Raw genomic sequence first — 19,129 nt, 5'->3', positions numbered from 1 at the left:
CACCAAACCAATGTATGTTTTTCGTAGTACTTGAAAGATTTGCTACTGTGCTTACAAATATATATATATAAATATATATATACACAAAATTCTTTTGCCATCATTTAATCATATATTTTATCTTAACCTTACCATATAGCTTGTAAATAATTTATGTAAATTAGTATTTATTGCTTTATAGATATAAGGAATGCTTTAAAAAAACTTTTACATGTACTGCATCTGAAATATTTTGTTGCAAGGTTGGTGTAGCATCTTTTAATAAAATCCTATAAATATAATTTGCAATGTTGTATGTGTTACGCATCTTTGAAGACAAAGCTTGACATTTTTTAAAAAATTGTGTCCGTGTGCTGTACTTTTTTTGTTTCTTTGCTTTGAATTGTGCAACACAAATAAAGAGGTGAAAAGTAAGTTTTGGAAGGTTATTTTGTTACTGTTAGCATACGAATTCTACAATGAGGCCAGATGTGTGGATGTTTTCAGAAAGTTATCAAGTTGGTACTACAAAGCAAACGACATTCTCCATCCAAACTGTAATCAAAACCAAATATCTCTGTAATCAAGCACTATGTTTTATAAAATATTTCCTATACAGCTGGCTTTTACAGTTGATTGCTAGCTTTCAATCACCTGTAGTGGTGAAGCAAACTATGTGCAAGTGTCCCAGATGCTCAGTTCACAAACTTGTTTACATTAGAGCTTGGGTGCTGCACAGTCCCATTATTTTTTCCCAGCACGTACACACATGACTTGCTTCCATAAGGAATGAGCGAGTGGAGTTGTTCCATTGAGAGCGAGACTTTACAGTAGTGGGTTCTCTGATCTCTCTGTGGTCAGTCTGCCTTCTGCCAAGCCAGTGAACCTTGCGGTTCAAGCTGGCTTATGCAGCCCATCTTGGCAGAGACTTGTTACACCATGCAGCTTGAATACCAGGCAAACTTGATCCAAATCCCACCTGCTCTGATGTGAGTTTGTTAAAGGTGCAGATAGGCTGCTCAGCAATGCATGTTCTAGGCTATGCTACGTCAAAACCCGATTGTGAGTGGGTTTTCCCCAGGTAGCAGCAAATAACAGAACTCCTTCAGAGGTGGGGTTTGGAATTAGTCAGGCTTAGTCAGAAAAATAGTGACTAAAACTGTCCAGGTGCCAGAGGACTTCAGTGTGTACAAAGATAAATGACCACACAGACTCATTTGTACAAGTCATGAAGTTTACAAAACGGACGGTATAAATGCACAATATTAGGTGGCTCTGGGACACACACTAAGGATATTTTGAAACAAAAGAGCTCTGGAATTTATCAATGAAAACTCCATCTTGCCGGAGTCCGTTCTCTCCCATGCACTATGGTTTGTTTTTTGTTTGCACGGTATCCCAGACGGACATGTCTTCTCAGTGGCTGGTTGTTAAACTGCATCTTCCTTGCCATCGGCGCACTGAGCTTTTGCAGCACAAGGCAGAAAGACGTACCTCTGAGGAGCCTTATAGTCTCTCTGCTGGCCTGCCTAGCAGTTGACATGCGTGGCCTCGCAGATCAGGGCTGAGCTGCGCCTGAACAGCGGCACGGAAACCTAACATCTGTGAAATCCCCAAAAAGCAGGAGGCAGATCATTGCATTCCGAAGGTCTCCCCCTTGCCCGTGTCTGGCAGCTCCACCTGATCAGCTTCAAAGCGCAGATGTTCTTACAAATAAGAATTGGAGCAAGTCCAGCTCAATTTGCCATCTGTCTGATGAAAGTTTGCGCGCCGAGACGATCTGTTTCCATTCAGTTTCATGAGTTACAGATCAGTAGAAACTACTTGGTTTCTGATCAATAGAAACTTGGTTTCTCTGTTAAACTAATGCATTGTGTTTCTGAGCGTTATAAGCATTCACTTTAACTAACCAGCTCTCAAAGTTTCATTTTTGCCTTCCTTGCAAGCAATTCGTCTTTTGTACTGTAACTTCACTTTGAGTGAAGGTTACATTAATCTTGACTAAGCTGGTGGCTAGATCCGTTAAGTCACTGGGAACTGTGCGGCAGTGAAAACCACATGTACCCTGAAGCTCACCAGAACCGGGATTCTTCCCAGTGACGGAAGAGAAAGAAATATCGGCACAAGTTAAAGATGCTGAACAGTGCTGAGTGATTCAAGAAGAAAAAAGATTTTGAGATCAATTAAATATGTCATTGAAAGCCAATGCAGGGACAATACATGAGTGACAGTATATGTGCTCTTTTTATTCTAATAAGGGCTCTTTAAGTTGAATTTCTTAGAAGCTGCAAAAGTTTAAGGCCTTTTCAAATGTGCCTACAGTATATTGACTGTTTGTATCTTTAATACTCTGTATAACGTCATGGTTAAAGGTCACACCCCAGAGTTCTAATAATTCATCTTCACGTCAGCACACAAATACAAAAGCAGCCCACCAGCCTGATGATGTTTTGTGTGGAACCAGTGATTCCTACACTACTTCCAGTTTAAAACATAGTTACTTGTTTGACCCTTCAAAAAGACGGGATTCAGACTCCTCCAAAAGTTTTATTAATGCGACCTCTGTAGAAATAAAACATTTTATTTCTATTAATCGCTGAAGAATATGCATATTGAAATATTTGTGCTTTCAGTAGGCCTTATGCAATATTACTGAAGGTACAAGGCTTGTCAACAAGAAGCATTTTAATTGCCCTTCTTTTCAATTTTAATATATCTTGCCATTTTCCCCCTTCTGCCAAATTACCTCTCTCTCTCCTGTTCCCGCACTGTGACAGAGTGTATCCCTGATCTTGCATAATTCACAATCTTCCATTTGTAATACGTTAACATATTAAAAGCATAAGACCAGTTTTTTTGTGCAGTTATGGTTATAGAGAACCTAATTCCTCTTCTCAGTCTCTGTTACTCCCACATGCTCCTATACGTTTTGAGTTTCTCTGGGACTCCTGTTGGATCAGAAAGGTCAGGGAGGCCCAGCAGGAGCTGTTGTTGTCTCCAAGCATCATGCTCTAGATTAGTCAAAGACCATCCATGTCTAAACTCATCCCGACTGCACTTCATCTCCGGCCTTTCTTCTTTGTATTCCCAGGTTACCCCTGCCAGAACTCAGCTGCTCAGAAAAGGGAGGACTGAAGGGTGTATGAATGTTAAGGCGCACTGAACCACACTCTTGCGTGACTCATATCAATAAAAAAAAACACTTACATCAATGTGGACACCTATTTCTTTAAACCCAGTCCAGCAGATTTCATGTGTAACCTTTGAATGAAATAAATCTAAAGCAAACAGGTTGTGCCGATACAACAAACTGAAAATCACAAAAAACAACATAAATAGTCGATTATCAGAGTGTAGTTCATTACAAGACTACCTTCATGTAACAAATCATTTTCCAGCCCTTTTCCCCAAACTTACTCCTAGTATTCCTTGATTGTTGTTTTAAGGTAATGACTGTTTTGTACTTTTTTTCCCACTTAGAAACAATGGGTTTCTAACACTGGAGCTCTTATGCGCCGCTGTGACGCTTCCTTCAGCCTGAATTGCCCCCATGTGGTGTGGCCTTATCTTTGATGTGAATGTCGCTATATTGACAAGAGACCGGCAGTGTTTGAGATGGAGCTCAATCTTGTTTCTGTTATTGTCGTATTGTTTTATACTCCGGATTTCGCAATTATGGAATGAAGCAATAATGAATTTAGTTAAGTTTCTATATGAAGGGGGGCTTAGGCCCGTTGTTTATTTTTTTTCCCCCAAAAGCAAACAAAACAGCTTCAGCAACATAAGACGAAATTTGCAGTTAGTTTTGCATTTGCTAGGAGAGTGCTTTGAGCCGTTACATAATCACCGAGCCAAGTCTGTCACAATTAAAAAGGGAATGCTGCCCTCTAGTGTAATACAAACAGCGAAACGAGACCGTCAAGTTCCAACTGTACTTAAAATGCATTTAATAGAGTGCATAGGTATAGTGCATATAGTGCATACAGTGCATAAAGTATAAAAAATGTGTTCGTGTATAACATACACATTGTAAAGCATATAGATAAGTCCTACATCAGAAATATATCCCATGTACCTATGTTCGTGCTATAGTGTCAGTATAATGTTAGTCATCTGATCTGCTATAAGAAAAGACGGCAGTAAAAAATGTTCCAACTTTTAAAATAACATCGTTTCTTCATAGATACCTAAAGATATTCTTTATCTTTATTTTTCAATCCTCGTGTAGTACGAAAAACATACATGAGAGAAGATCACTTAAATATAACATAGTATTTAATACATTCTATGTTTACAGATTTAAAAAGGGAAAGACCAAGAGCAACATTACTGTTGGATCAAGCAGTAATGATAACAACAGAAACACAATTTAAGCAGCCGTGCGAAACAAACTGAACATCCTTTCTCATTCTCGCCATCGTGTTCTGCTGTCGCGAGGATTGCTGCAGAAGAGAAGGTCAGGGGTCATCGGGGTTACTATCCACGTGGGTTTTACTGCAGCTCCGGGAAGGAAGATAGCCGAGGCTGGGAGTTCCTTTGACAGGGTAAAAATAAAAGTGTTTCTTTTATTTTTGAACGCAGTTTTATTTTATAACGCAGTTATTTTAAAATACGTTCCCGTGTTTTAGCCCAGGATCTTTTTTATTTAATCTGAGTAGGGCTTTACGATAACAGTTAGCTAAAATGAGTGGCATTTCGTTAACGCTGCAAACTTAACAGGATCTGAACTGGCTGCTAATTTTACGTACTAACTGTATTCGCAATCGTATCTCTATGGGCAGTTTAAAATTAAAAAAAAATAAAGCTGTATAAAAACGACGGAAGCCGGAAACATTGCCAAACCAGTAAAGAAAATGCTAAAATTACGACTGATTTTGAATAAATTAAGAAGTCCCCCTATTGCGTGTGTTAAAGGTAAGTTTGTAGAGATTTATTTCCATGCGTTGGGCAGATAAATGCACAACCATGCGTTTTCAAGCAATGCAGGCTATTTTAGATAGGTGGGGCTTTGACAGGGGTATGTGTATTCATTGGATATTGTTGACGCGTTGTTACTTGAATTATAATTTGAAGTACCTTGTTTCATTCGAGGATTTTTTGTTTTATAACATACATACTTATAAGACTTTGCAGTTTTATCTGAAATGCGCAATTACCGAATATTCTGTTAATACTTTAGGATTTACTTCAGCGATCTTGTGCCATTGATCATGATGATATTTTGTAAATGTTCCTGTGCGTTGTAAAATGTACTAAAATACTACACGGCTTTTTCTGTTTTCTCAGTCCGGTGGTACTATTCCTATTTTACACATTAATTCTGTGATGGTACAATCCCACCCTGTGCGTTAAAAGACTACCCTTCTACGAACTGTGCTGGCACCTGCCCTGCAGAAATACGAACGATGGTTATTATTAGGACGAGTTCAATATATACAGGATAAGTCAGTGATGAGTTGGGATTATTTGGGGTATAGAGGTTTCCTTTGTACTGTATATATTACTATAACAGAATTCTTAGGATATTCTGATTATATACAGTATAGGTAGTAATTTACGGAAGGGACCGTGGTATTTCTGTAGTATTGTTGTTCCTGTGTTGCTGTACTTATTTTCCACAAATAATTTTGTAGTATTCCTCATGTATTTCTGCTGCGGATAATTTCTACAGGATTCTCACAGGAAACCACAGCATATTTTCATAAAAGCGTCACTGAGGTGTCAGTGCTTTACTATGGTTCAGATAGCTCGAGGTTTATCTCAGTGGCATTGGTGGTCTGAAGCACAGAAGAGCCTTTTGTAGATGCTCTAACCCTTATTCTGTATTATTCATTATTAATATAATGCGTAATACTTACAATACAGTATCTTTGTTACCATTGCATCTTTCCAAACAATATGTGTATGCAACTTACGCAATATTTATTTTCTGAGAAAAACGTGTACAAGTGACTTCATTTTCTCAGTAATATTTTCACACTGCCCTGTAGTATTATTCAGCAGGTTTACTCTTTGTACAAGGATTGCAATCTATAAGGCAGTCTATAAGGTAGGACTGTGGGCAAAAAAAATTAAGTTAATGTGCATTATTTCATTTATATAGCATAAACTTTTCTTATTGCATTTTTGTAGGCTTGGCTGATACGAGCATCTGTTTATTTCAAACATCTTGCAAAATGAGTGAGGAACTGCATCTGAAGGAGATTCCTGCAGAGGCTAATGAGACACTCAAACGAACTGCTGACGGGAAAGATGATCATGGAGATATTGGCCATGTGGATAAAAAATTCAAACCAAATGCAGAAGACACTAATGACGAGCAGAAGAAGCTTCCTAAAAGAAAGGTTGTTTTACTGATGGCATATTCTGGCAAAGGCTATCATGGTATGCAGGTAGGTAGTATGTCGTATAGATGTCATCCCAAACCAATGCATTTGACATGGGTTTTGCTGGGTTTTGTATTTTTCTTAAGATAAAAAGTTTGATATGTAGCTTGGTTAACAATTCACTGTTGTTTTTTTGCTTGTCAAGAGAAATCCAGGCTCATCACAATTCAAAACTATAGAAGATGAGTTAGTCACAGCTCTGGTCAAGTCAGGGTGTATACCAGAAAACCATGGCACTGATATGAAGAAAATGTCATTCCAGAGATGTGCACGGACTGACAAGGTACTGTACCTGAGAATGGAGTGATCTTTTCAGTAATGATACCTGAAAATCACACAGTTGTTCTGAGCAAATAGTGGGTCATTTGACATTACTATTGTGAGAGACCAATTTGTGGTCCCAGGGATCTACACACAAGTGGACAAAGTGCAGGAGACTTTGATGGAGGTTTTTTTTCCTGTCTTCCAACAAAGACTCCATGAAAAACCTCAATCACTAGTAACATGCATGCTCTTTATATACCAGACAACCACTGATTACATCCATGTGAGAATCTGCATTTCTCCACCTCTCACAAATGAGTTAATGAAATTACATGGTGTTTGCATGTTCTCCCAGTACTTGCATGGGTTTTCGCTGGGTTTCCCAGTCTCCTCACATCCAAAGACTTACTGGTAGGTTAAATTGGCTTCTGGGAAAAACTGGGCCTGGTGTTCCTGTGCCCTGCGCTAGACTGCCCCCCCGTCCAGGTGTGTCCCGTCTTGTGCCCGCTGCTTGCCAGTAGTGGACAGGCTCCGGCTGTGACCCTGTACTGAATAAAGCGATTAGACGGGTGAATCACTTGATGTGTCTGCAATAATTAGAGGTTGCTTGGCAGTCTCTAGTGGCAAATGGGTTGCAACTGCAGTCCCTTCACCTAAAGGCCTAAAGACAATTGAAATTGAAAGATGATTGACATTTATGACTGGTTTATGAACATTCTTTGAGGAAAAAAAACATTCTCTGATATATTTACAGGGTGTCTCTGCAGCAGGTCAGGTTGTCTCTCTCAAGCTTTGGCTGATAGATGATATTTTAGAAAAAATCAACAGACACTTGCCTTCACAAATCAAAGTTTTAGGTAAGTTCAAAGAACTTCTATGATAAAGTTTCCAAACTGGGGAAATCAAGAAGGTTACTTGTATGGATTTCACTGGGGCAGGTGTAGCTGCTCAGACATTATTATTTTTTTTTGGGGGGGGGGTTAGTCACTGCTATTTCTTTCAGTGCCTTTAGAAATAGAGTGCACAGTTTTGTAGAAAATGATAAAGGCTTGGATACAGACATTCATGCAACAGGTAAAAGAATGAACATTTCTAATTCTGAAGCCACTCTGACATGATTATTGTATCAGCTTTGGCTGAACGGCCTCCTCATTTGCTGCATCCTTCTTTATAATATCAGTTATTATAGACTCAGATTCACGTTGAGTGAATTTCTGCCAAAAACTGCAGTGTGTTGAAAGGTTGTGAATCCAACTGTTTGGTTCGCAGGGCTCAAGCGGGTGACTGGTGGTTTTAATTCGAAGAACAAGTGTGATGCCAGGACTTACTCCTACATGCTACCAACTGTGGCCTTTGCACACAAAGACAAGGACCAGCAGGACAGCAGCTATCGGCTTAGCAAAGAGACTCTGGAGAGGGCGAATAAACTGTTTTCGTGCTACAAGGGAACTCACAACTTCCACAACTTCACCTCTCAGAAGGGCCCAAGGGACCCCAGTGCCCGCCGTTACATCATGGAGATGTTCTGTGAGGAGCCCTTCGTCCGGCAGGGCTTGGAGTTCGCGGTCATCAAGGTGAAGGGTCAGAGCTTCATGATGCACCAGATCCGGAAGATGATCGGCCTGGTCATCGCAGTGGTGAGGGGCTACGCAGGCGAGGACACCCTGGAGAGGAGCTGGGGTGAGAAGAAGGTGGATATCCCCAAGGCCCCCGGCCTGGGGCTGGTTCTCGAGCAGGTCCACTTCGAAAAGTACAACAAGCGCTTCGGAAGCGACGGCCTCCACGAGCCCCTGGACTGGAGAGAGCAGGAGGCCAAGATCGCAGCTTTCAAAGAAGAGCACATCTACCCCACCATCATCCAGACGGAGCAGGAGGAGAAGTCCATGCTGAACTGGTTAAGCACCCTGCCTATCCACGACTTCGAAGCCACTGTTTCGGGGGTTCAGAACAGCGGAGCGGGAGCTCGGGTAGGTGAATTCCTGAATACAGGATTGTAGTGAGAGATGGAGCCAACAGTGTCTTTCTAGGTTTATTCCCTTTTCCACTGCCATAATGCAACAATGGACAAGTTTTGTCTTTAATGAGCAAAGCTGTTTCCTTCACTTTCATTGCTCATTTCAGTAGTCAGATTTGATCATATCTGGTATCGAAGTATCTATTCATGCCTTTTTGTTTGGTGAATATAAAAACAAGACCAATATATAAAAATTAGATTTTTAAAATTTTTCTGTTCATGACTTTGATTTCACAGAGGACGACCCCCTTTACCCACTTAAGAATCTATTGTATATTACTGTTTATTTTAAAGAATCTTTTTTTTATTGTCAGGATGATGAAGACGATGAAGGGAATGACTCTGACTGACCTGTGTTTACATGAATCTGAAACCATTTTCTGCTGCTACCTGCAAAGAGGTCATCTCTTTAAGTGGTGATGTGAAACCAACCAAATAGTAAAACCTTCCCATCGCTTCCAGGAAATAAAGGATTTTTTTTGTTTAGTATATCAATGTTAAATGATGTTGCTTCTCTCAGAAATGGAAATTCATCAAATATTTTCCATCCAAATAAGATTTCCTTCATTTGAAACAGGAGATGTTGTTGCCGAGAATATTGATATCAATTATTTTCCTTAACTGATCATTGATTTTGCTCCTAAACAGTATGAATTCAAAGCTGTTTTTACTTTTTTTAAGGACTATTTTAATATGCTTAATATTTAACTAGCATATATCATTACAGTTTTCAAGATGGAATATCTAAAAACAAGCATTTTAGGTGCTTTCAGGAAAAGGATATTTGTGATTTTTATTTCCTTTGCAGCAAAAATGTAGAACAGACATAAAAAGATTTGCTTGTGTAAACATGGTAATTATGATTTTGTCAGGTTTTTTTAATAAAGTGAATTGCTCTGGATGAATTGCTTCATGTTCATTTCTTCCATTCTATTTAACGAGATAGCTAAACGAAACTTTTAATCACTAGAACTACAGTAAACTTTGCACATGAAAATGGTAGCTTAGTGGATGCAGCAACAAAATGTGTGTATTTTGGCAATAAAACGTTAATTCCCAAAGGGGATCTTTTTAACTTTACATCTGACACAAACCCAACATAGTGCATCACTCAGTCAGTACCATCCCTACTGTCAAGCATGTTTTTTCCCAGTCAAACTCCTGACTTGCACCCTGCTGAGAAACCTTTGTGAAAATATTTTAAAATTGCTGTTCATAAGTGATCACCACCCAGCTTGAAAAAAAAGCTAATAGTTATTGAAAAAGATTTGCTGCTGTAATTTTCCAAAGGTGTTTTCCCCAGATATTGAGTTCACAAGTCCGAAATACTTAAGTGTTATTTTTACTGTAAGGTACCCTTTAGAAGTCTTTGGTTTGAGTGTGCATACTTAGTAAAAAGTTAAGTGTGTTAAAAGTGTGTTATTTATTAAACAAAATGGGACACTATAGGAAGGGTCTGAATACTTTTGCATGGCAGTACATATTTATATATTTGCAGGAAAATGTTTGAGTTGGCTATAAAAGTACAGAATGGATAAGCTGAAAGGAAATAACAAACGGGACCATAACTAAGCGTTCTGTAATATTACAAAACTACACAACTATACCTTGTCAAGAAAATTCGATTAATAAACGTTTTATATACTTTGTCTAACGTAATTGAAAGTCTGTCTTCTATATTAATATACATATTCAGATTGTTTTCTAAAATCTAGAAAAATAAAATCCTAGACTTCAAATAACATATCTTTTTTTTTTCTACAAATAACATATCAGATGCTCGCTCTAATGCAAAGACAGACAACTTTTCCACCGAGGGGGCGGATCCCCTTTTCTCATTGGTCCGAAAAGGCCAGGTTCTCAATTTGATTGGTTGCTTCTCCTGCCGGTCTCCGGGGTGAATCGATGTGACGTCTGCCTCCTCTGAAAGAAACATCGAAGTACTTCCGGTTCTTCGGGAACAACAGAAGAGAAAAAAAGGGGAATGGCCGCCATGTTACTGAATGGAGGATCTCGCAAGCTTTGTGTCTAATTACGGGGTTTTCCCCGGCAATACCAGATCCAGGATATCTGATTTTTATTCGCGGGGTTTTAAGGGATCCTTACGAGTGGATGAAGCGTCCCGCGGTGTTCCATTTTGTGGTAAGTTATTTAAAAACGCAGGAAGCTGTGTTTGGTCTTGCGAAGCGCTACCGGGCGCAGTGGGAGAGGCGCGTGTCTGCGCGCGTTCCCAGCGCAGGGGGTATCTGGGGGAGCGCGCCCCGGTGTAGATCCGGAGGAAAACAACCTTTGTGCCCGCTTTCGGGGTCTCACCTGGTTGCGAGATCAAAGATACGTACATAACAGTCGCCTTACTACTCTTGCGTGCGCTTGCAAGCCCAGGCCTCGCTCACTGCTTGCTCGCTTGAGATGGGCGATCCTGTGCAGTTAGCGGTACCGAGAATGGGTAGCTTTGTATGAATGGCAGCGTTCGCGGAACAGAAGTGCTCATAGCACGTACTGTTTGTTTTGGTTTTGTTTTTGTTTTGGGCAAAAAAAAGTTTCAAAACTCATTTTCCATGTCCTCAAGCTTTCTCTACTCTTTCTGTTTTTAAACCTGTCATGTGTGTTTGCATCCCCTCCAAACACCGATGTGTACGAGAGGGAGGGTGTATCGTTGCGTGCTTGTCAGCAGGCGAATTCATTTTTAAGCTAAAGCAATCCACCGACAAGCAGTTTGCCAGTTTAACGTTCAAGATTCCTGCTGTCTTCGCCCGACACCCCTTTCATGACAGCAAGAACAAGCCATCCTGTTTTGACAGCTTCCGCCTGGGTAAAATTATGTGCTGTTCCTAATTCTGTCGCCCGCCTGGGTATTTAAATTGTGACCTTAACTAAATGAACCTTTATCGAGATTTACAAGTCGTGTCTAAGATGATCAAGTTGCCGTTTCAGATTGTACCATAATATTTTTTGAAAGTGTACTTTCTTCTCCCTTTGTACGTATTTACCGGCGGGAGATGTGATTTTCAGAATGAACACAAGTTACACTGTAAATAAACTACTCTGCAGACCTTTTAAAGAAGCGACTTTAGCTGCGCGTCATATGCAGTCGTCTTACAAAATCAATCATGTTTGAGAAATCTAACATCGATTAATATTCTTTTGTGGTTAATTCTGATTTTTCTCAGCGTTCAATAAAAAATCAGGAATGGTATCTGTTATATCCTATTTTGTAAATTGGAAGATAATTTTTTGCGAAAACTTGCATGCCAGTCTTCCTTTTCACCTCTTTTATTTTTGCCTTTTCTGACTTTGTCGAACTCCTGCTGTCTCCCACAGGTAGGTGTTTGATACTGTAACTGGGGACAATGCACCATGGGAGTGGAGCACAGGGTGTCCAGAGGCAGCTCCAGAGGTCCAAGTCCTTCACCGGGCCTGAGGCAGAGGAGCAGCAATCGCAGCAGCAACCAGGCACCCTCCCTCAGTCCCCAGTGACCTCGTTCGCCCCCGCCGCCAGCCCGTCGGCCCCACAGTCCCCCAACTACCAGATCATCATGAGCCGCAGCCCCGTCACGGGTCAGAACATGAACATCACCCTGCAGAACGTCGGGCAGATGGTGGCGGGCAGCCCGCAGATCACTCTCACCACTCTCCCCCTCCAGAGCCCAGCGTCGCCGGGGTTCCAGCACAGCGCCCCGCAGTGGAGATTCGAGCACGGCTCGCCCTCCTACATCCAGGTGACGTCGCCCCTGCCCCAGCAGGTCCAGCCGCAGAGCCCCACCCAGCACAGCCCGGTGCCCCTGCCGGGGGTCCAGAGATCAGTCGCCCCGGCGGCGGGCATTGGCATGTGTGGGCAGAGCCCCACCCGCTTCGTGGACGCGAGCATGCTGGTCCGGCCGTTTAGCCTGAGCGGCTCATCGAACAGCGGGCATTTCGTCTACCAGGACGGGACGGGGTTGCCCCAGCTGGCCTCCACCACCGCGGGGCAGGTGCAGCTGGCCTCCCCCGGGGCGCCGGGGTCCGTGCGCGAGCGCAGGCTTTCTCAGACCCACTCTCAGACCGGGGGCACCATTCACCACCTGGGACCCCAGAGCCCAGCCGGCAGCGGGGCTTCGTCTCAGACTCTGGGAAGCCCCGGCCACATTACCACCTCCAACCTGCCCCCTCAGATCAGCAGCATCATCCAGGGCCAGCTGGCCAGGCCCCCGGCCGTGTTTTTGGAGAAGAGCTCCCAAGTCGTCGTGGCGGGGGTGGGGGGTCCGGCCACCTCTTTCGGGATTTCCTCCGCCCTGCCTCCCTCCAGCCCGTCCCGCGCCAACCCCCCCCAGGGACTGCCGAATCCGCCGCTCACCCCCACCGGCTCCTCCGGCTCGGTGAAGAAGCAGCCGAAGAAGCTGGAGGAGATCGCCCCCGCCACCCCGGAGATCGCCAAGCTGAGGAAACAGTGCCTGGAGCACCACACCAAGAAGATGGAGGGCTTGAAGGAAGTCTTCAAGGACTACCTGATCGAGCTGTTCTTCCTGCAGCACCTGCAGGGGAACATGATGGATTTCCTGGCCTTCAAGAAGAAGCCCTGCGTTCCCCTCTACACCTACCTGCGGCAAAACGACCTCGACCTCGAGGAGGAAGAGGAGGAGGAGCAGTCTGAAGTCATCAACGATGAGGTAAGTCAGCTTTTGGGGGGCATGAAAGCCACAGAGAGTTTTGGTTGGAGTTATTTTAGATTCTCACTTTTAGCAGGTTAGCAGCTGAGGCTCGGTTGTGTAGAAAGTTCAGCAAGCAACTACTCCACTTTTTGAAAGGTATTACGTATTTAAGGGTGAACACAAACTTACACAAACTTTGCAAAGTTTGTGTAACTTTTAGTTTTCTAATATTTTAGTTGTCTTTTTTTACCTTGATTGAACTAAATAATTCAAGGTGAACCCAATGTCTGTTGGAAGAATGTTTTATTTATTGGATTGATTGTTTTGTCAATATTTCAGATGTTAAATTTACAAATAAATCATGCAACTGTATTTTTGCAGCTTTTGAACACATATTCCTATACATTATTATATTTGATCCTAGATATTATTATATTTTAATTTGCCAGTTAAAATGATTCTGAGATTGTTGGGGAAAAAAAGAGGCAAGCATTTTAGAATGTCCTCTTTGTTAGGGATTTTTCTGATTTTCTGAGCAATGACCCGTATTTTTGTGAGTCTGTGCTGGAAGTGAAGATAATTTAAGTTATAAGAGGAGAGAGGACTACCGTAAATGCTGTTTACATTGTCGGCGAACCACACTTAAAATAATGTTATTGCCACATTACAAAAATGATTAGAGTTTTCAATAGTAAATTTTTCTTTTAAAGGTTAAGGTGGTAACAGGAAAGGATGGTCAGACTGGTACACCTGTTGCCATAGCAACACAGCTTCCTCCCAATGTCTCTGCTGCATTTTCAGTGCAGCATCAGCAGTTTCAGGTAAAAGTGTTGGACAGCGCCACATACAACTTTACCACTTGAGATTTTAAAAACCCAGGAAACATGACGGGGAAAAAAACCCCAAAGAGATTTAAAAACACAATTGGGATCATTCTGATTCTTATTTTTAAAGCTGTTGCATGGACAGACAGGATCCTAAATTTTACAGTTTGCAGCACAACTATTAAAGATAGTATTGCTAAATAGTGTTTATAATTACGTTTTCCTGAAGTTTACAGGCTTCTGAAGTTTACCTTCTTTGCAATGAGCCGTTTTTTATTGACACCATGTGTGTCCAAAGGCACAGACCTCCAGATATCCATTTATAGTTTTTGATGTAATCCCTAAATGACATTAATAAGGGCTGTCAGGCTCATCTGGTTGTCATCTAGTGTCGACCCCAACTTGGTTATTGTTATTTAATTAGCTGCAAGGTGTTTTATGACTTGAATGTGAATTCAATATTTTGACTAATCAACTATAAGCGTAAGAAGAAAAGTGTAAGAAAATCAGTTTCAGTTTCTGTTGGGTTCATTGTTTAATTGACAGCTCAAGGTGGCACAAAATGTAAAAGACTTTGGGCCCGTCAATGAAATGAGAGTGAACCAGGTGGCAAGCATCGGCGCCAGCTGTAATGAGGACAAAGAAATGATTGAGCACCACACTTTATCTGTCCGTGATCTGCACCTTGGGCATAGTTCACCATTTTTATTGCCCACGACGGAAGAAAAATTATACAAGAGAATTTCGCTTTCCCCTGACGGACAGTTTTAATGGTTTAGAGGTGTCTGTGAGGAGCAGTTCCTCTTCCTTTAATCATGTGCTTTATTTACCTCTGCAGGCGCATCAGGGTACGTCAACTGCTGGCATTGCAAACACGGTAGAGATCGAAGCCTTAAAGAGACAGGCTTCGCAACAAACAGGTAGGGCAGGGGTATTTTGATTTTTGATGTGTTTTCTTTGTTTTCGTTTTCCGTTTCTTTCTTCCCCAAATTGCTTCTGCTTTTTAGATATTCGGCATCTTCTAGCGCTTTGTAGCCGTAAAACCGTGAAGGGAGCGGATGGTTTGTAGACGGTCATTGCTTTATGCCAAGTGTTTGCGTTATCAGGGTATTGTGTGTTTTAAATCCCAGATCAGGCTAAGAGGCCCCGGATTGAAGTTGGTCGCCATGGGATGGTTTTCCAGCATCCTGGTATAGCACCTTTAGGATCTCCTGGGGTTCCTCTTCAACAGCTTATGCCAACAGTGCAAGGTAGGAGTGCTAATATGAGGCAGTTCTGTGTTCTGTTCGATGCTGCTGGAAGTATTTCAACCAAGAATCGAATCAGACATTACAGAATGCCAGGTACCATCATTGGGTATCACGGAATCCTGTGCAGCATCGTTGGCAGCAGAAATCTAGCACTTAGTCATTGAAGGAAGTGGAGGACTTGGTAGATGGCATGAGCTGTGAGAGTGCAGAGCAGGGACCGGTGCAGGAAGAGGGAGGTGCCACGTGTTTGTTTCCTTTGATCCGTTGACCATTCATCCATTTCGGTTTGGTTTCCTTTGTCGGTGTTGTGCATCTTGACGGGTAGTGTTTTCTGGGCCGCGCTTTGGTTCTAGAAAGGCAAGGGAGTGCATTCAGTCTGCGCGTCACGTTGCTGGTTTGTTTTCCCTTTTCCATGCGTCGTATCGAGAAATGCTCTGGAGGTTTCTCTTCATCTGCCATTTGTCTGACGTTAAGCCCATTGTTTTCTGGCCGCTGTCATCGCATCTGTTCAGAGAGCTCGTTTTCTTTTAAGGCATTAGGGAATGGCTTGCCGTGGGTCGGTGAGGTTATTGCTGAGGGGCAGTTTGCGTTCCTGTCGGTCCTGTTGATGTTGGCGCAGAAAGGCTGACGGTTCCAGTGCAGGAGGTCAGATCGCTAGTGCAGGGAGTTTCCCCACTTCTCCAGTGTCTGCAGCTCTGCTCAATCTGCCCTGTGAAAACCAATGTCTGCTCTGCTGATTTCATCTGCTTTGCAAACTGTGTTTTGTGCACCACTGTCTTAAGACTTTAAATGCTCCTTTCCAGCAAGAATGAGTCTGCTACTGCATGCTGAACATGTGATGTTTTGTAATAGTGCTGAATGTTTTTTATAATTTACTTTTAAATCCAACAGCGTCCTGTTTTCCTTTTAAGCTGTGCTGCTGAAGGTGTTGGTTGCATGTGTTTTTGAAATCTAACTGCATAACACTTTTGTAGTGAATGCTTAAGTCTAGATGTTATTGTAAAAAAAAAAAAGAATGTTTGCCTTGAATAAAATACATTTTTCAATAAATATTTGATGACCTCTCGCAGTTTGGAATTGTTAATGCATCTGTTTTTCTCGGGGGATGTTACCCCTGGAAAGAGAGCAACACATGCACAGGAGCAGTGATGTTACCAAACTACAATTGTAGTGTCATGAGGTGTACTGTAGTTTTATTAACATTTTATAGCATAGTCCTAATTGTTATTGCAAAACATTGCCAATAACAAATAATTTTCACTTGTAAAAGTGTTAAATTGTAGGTACTGAGAGAGTGTATAGAAAATGAATACATTTTGTTCTTCCTTACAAGGAGTGTCCAGATCCCCTGACTCTCTTCCTTAGTTTTGATTGCTTAATTTGGGAAAGGCTTCAACTTAATGTTAGCTTGTCCAATTCAAGTAATATGACAGTAGCAAATTAAAAAATAAACAAATGGAAACACTTATGTATGTTTGTTTTTATATTTGGTTTTCATAACCATGATTAAGTTTATCTTCAGCATCTTTCTCCCTTTTAATAATATTGTTTCCCCAGGAATACCCGAGTATCTCTTTTGTAAAACAGTGCTTTCTTTTTAAGAGCTGATACAGACTAACAAAAACCAAGCATGCAGGCTTTCTTAAAGCCGTGTTCCAGGCACTTTAAAAGCTTTTCGGTTTTACTTTTAGGCCTTTTTTTGCAGTCTCCTCTTCTCTAATCCCGAAGCAAGGACACAGTTCCAGTAGTGGGAGAGGATTGCAGAGAAGAGCGCTCCTCAGTTTGTGTGATACTCTGAAATGCTTGAGTAGGCACATGAACGATCTTCTTTGGCGTGACCCCTCAGATGACTCTTTGGGGGAAAATCCTGAACAATTTGGTTTTATTTTTTTATTTCCTCTTTCCAGGAGGGATGCCTCCGACTCCTCAGGCTGTTCAGATTGCTGGGCAAAAGCAGATTCAGCAGAAGTATGACCCGTCCAAGGGGCCTCCCGTCCAGAATGCGGCAAGTCTGCACACTCCTCCTCCCCAGTTACCTGGTCGTCTGCAGCCCACTAACATCCCTCTGAACACGCTTCCTGCTACCATGCAATTGGCACAGCAGCAGCAGCCTTTAGTGGAGGCCCAGGTCCAGCAGTCGGCTCAGCTCGCATCCCAGGTGAAAGTCCAGCAGCAGGGGCCTGTGCCCATCGCCGCCAACCCTCAGACTCAGCTTCAGGCTCAGCTGCAGCAGCACATACAATCAGGGCTTCACATTCAGATACAGGCCACACAACAGCTACCACAGACTCAGCCCCTGCTACCGCAGGGTCAGACGGTAAGTTTGCAGTCAACCTACATCTTGTTCTGATTAAATGCACTTTGTTTACTAATAGCAATCTAAGAAATGTTGGAGTTCTTTTGTTTTCTCAAGCATTTTGGGTGTTAGTGCAATGTTTTTATTTTCATTTTCTGATTTTGATTTTCATTTGTCCTGGCTGTGTTCATTTTAATGTGTAGATGCTCTGAAATAGTCTCTAAGTCTGACTCGAGTAATAACTCTGATATGGTTTCTCTGGCTTGATGATGACATAAAGGTTGAATGTGCTTGTGGACATCTTGTTAGTCATGAGTAGTGAGTCATGTTCATGTTTTGGAAGTTCTGTCTAATTCTGGCATGCATTTATAGTGTATCTGCATTGTGATTTAGCTCTTTTCTTCTCCCTTTATAATAGACTGTAACTTTGATGCGACCTGCTTCAGAATCAACCCAGGCATGCCAGAGACTTGTGGCAAATGCCATACCTACCTCTTCAATTTCACCAGCAACACTAGCAGCAACAGCGTCACCTTCTATCACTTACCCAGTGCTGGCGAACAGGCCCGCCTCAGGCTTGAGCACGTCGTCCGTTTCCCAGACCAAGCTGACTGGTGTGAACGTCTCTTCTCTTCCTAAAATGTCTGTCTCGGCGCAGGGGGTTACTCCGGCAACGCAGGAGAGCTCTCAAGACAAGCAAGCAGAGCAAGCCAAACTGGTAAGGAAGGTCAAGGTGCATTTGCAGAAATCACCTGCCGCTACTTTCTTTTAATGTTGGGAAAGGAATGTTTCGGACGGCTCTTGTTACGCGTGACGATCATCTGTGATATCATCAAAGAGGAGAGGTGTGATTGGATGGAGGTATCGAACCACAGTGTCCATGTGCATGTGTCCGAGAATGTTACAGTAGCATGATCAGGTGTGGCTATTGGCGTGGGCTATGCATGCTTAGAAAAGGTTCAGACTGAATACTGGTCAGTGACTCTGACTGCACCTGCCACATGGGCTAGACTCAGCCCACGAACCATATGATTGACACCCTAGCATTACATGGATGGAAGAGAAATTTGGCAGATTTCATGAGCAACCATAACTACAGTTTGCCCTTCAAGTTGTTGTGGTAAACTACCACTGTTAAAGATTTGTGGCTCTTTTGTGACTTTGCTATGTGCACTTGCTCCTAAGATTATAATATGACATTTTCACAATTTAAAAAGAGACCTATTCTCCAGTCTGTAAAATGGTTATTAGTCTTCTTGTTCAAATTTATTAAGAAATCTAGTATATGAATTTACTTGTAACTGTAATCGATTTTGACCTCAGACCCCCAAGCTTGTAAGGTGTTATTCTATTTTATCCTTAGTTGCCTAGCACTCCTGTCACACTGTTAGAGTAGCAGGGTAAGGTTTTGCTTAGAAGACTTCAAACCCGATGACAGATTTTCTAGTCCTGTGTCAAGTTTATTTAAAACTACAGCTAAAATCTAAC

General features: G+C 42.1%; 2 protein-coding genes across 10 annotated transcripts in view; both read left to right on the top strand.

Annotated features, from left to right (window-relative positions):
* Positions 1-4,421: 4,421 nt before the first annotated feature.
* pus1 (pseudouridine synthase 1) lies at positions 4,422-9,544 on the top strand. 2 transcript variants are annotated; one of them, XM_088618222.1, is made up of 6 exons: positions 4,422-4,523; positions 6,112-6,371; positions 6,511-6,648; positions 7,384-7,486; positions 7,899-8,596; positions 8,958-9,544. In XM_088618222.1, exons 2-6 carry the CDS (start codon positions 6,156-6,158, stop codon positions 8,991-8,993), a joined length of 1,191 nt encoding a protein of 396 aa, XP_088474348.1. In that variant the 5' UTR covers positions 4,422-4,523; positions 6,112-6,155; the 3' UTR covers positions 8,994-9,544. The 2 variants fall into 2 exon arrangements, with proteins under 2 accessions (XP_088474348.1, XP_088474347.1); XM_088618221.1 differs by lacking the exon at positions 4,422-4,523 and adding an exon at positions 4,544-4,893.
* Positions 9,545-10,612: 1,068 nt separating this feature from the next.
* Positions 10,613-19,129, top strand: part of ep400 (E1A binding protein p400) — a 34,939-nt gene continuing 26,422 nt past the window's right edge. For 5 of the 8 annotated variants that reach the window (XM_088617728.1, XM_088617732.1, XM_088617726.1 and 2 more), the window contains exons 1-7: positions 10,613-10,785; positions 11,965-13,289; positions 13,982-14,092; positions 14,934-15,015; positions 15,226-15,345; positions 17,253-17,662; positions 18,060-18,359. In XM_088617728.1, the coding sequence (XP_088473854.1) occupies positions 11,994-13,289; positions 13,982-14,092; positions 14,934-15,015; positions 15,226-15,345; positions 17,253-17,662; positions 18,060-18,359 (2,319 nt within the window). In that variant the 5' untranslated portion in view covers positions 10,613-10,785; positions 11,965-11,993. The remainder of the gene's footprint in view (positions 10,786-11,964; positions 13,290-13,981; positions 14,093-14,933; positions 15,016-15,225; positions 15,346-17,252; positions 17,663-18,059; positions 18,360-19,129) is intronic. The other 3 variants (XM_088617733.1, XM_088617731.1, XM_088617730.1) reach the window with 3 other exon arrangements.

Source organism: Lepisosteus platostomus, chromosome 24, assembly GCF_059453375.1.
Source record: "Lepisosteus platostomus isolate fLepPlt1 chromosome 24, fLepPlt1.hap1, whole genome shotgun sequence".
NCBI lineage: Eukaryota > Metazoa > Chordata > Actinopteri > Semionotiformes > Lepisosteidae > Lepisosteus > Lepisosteus platostomus.
The sequence above is the reverse complement of the archived record's forward strand: the minus strand, read 5'-3'. Positions and strand labels throughout refer to the sequence as shown.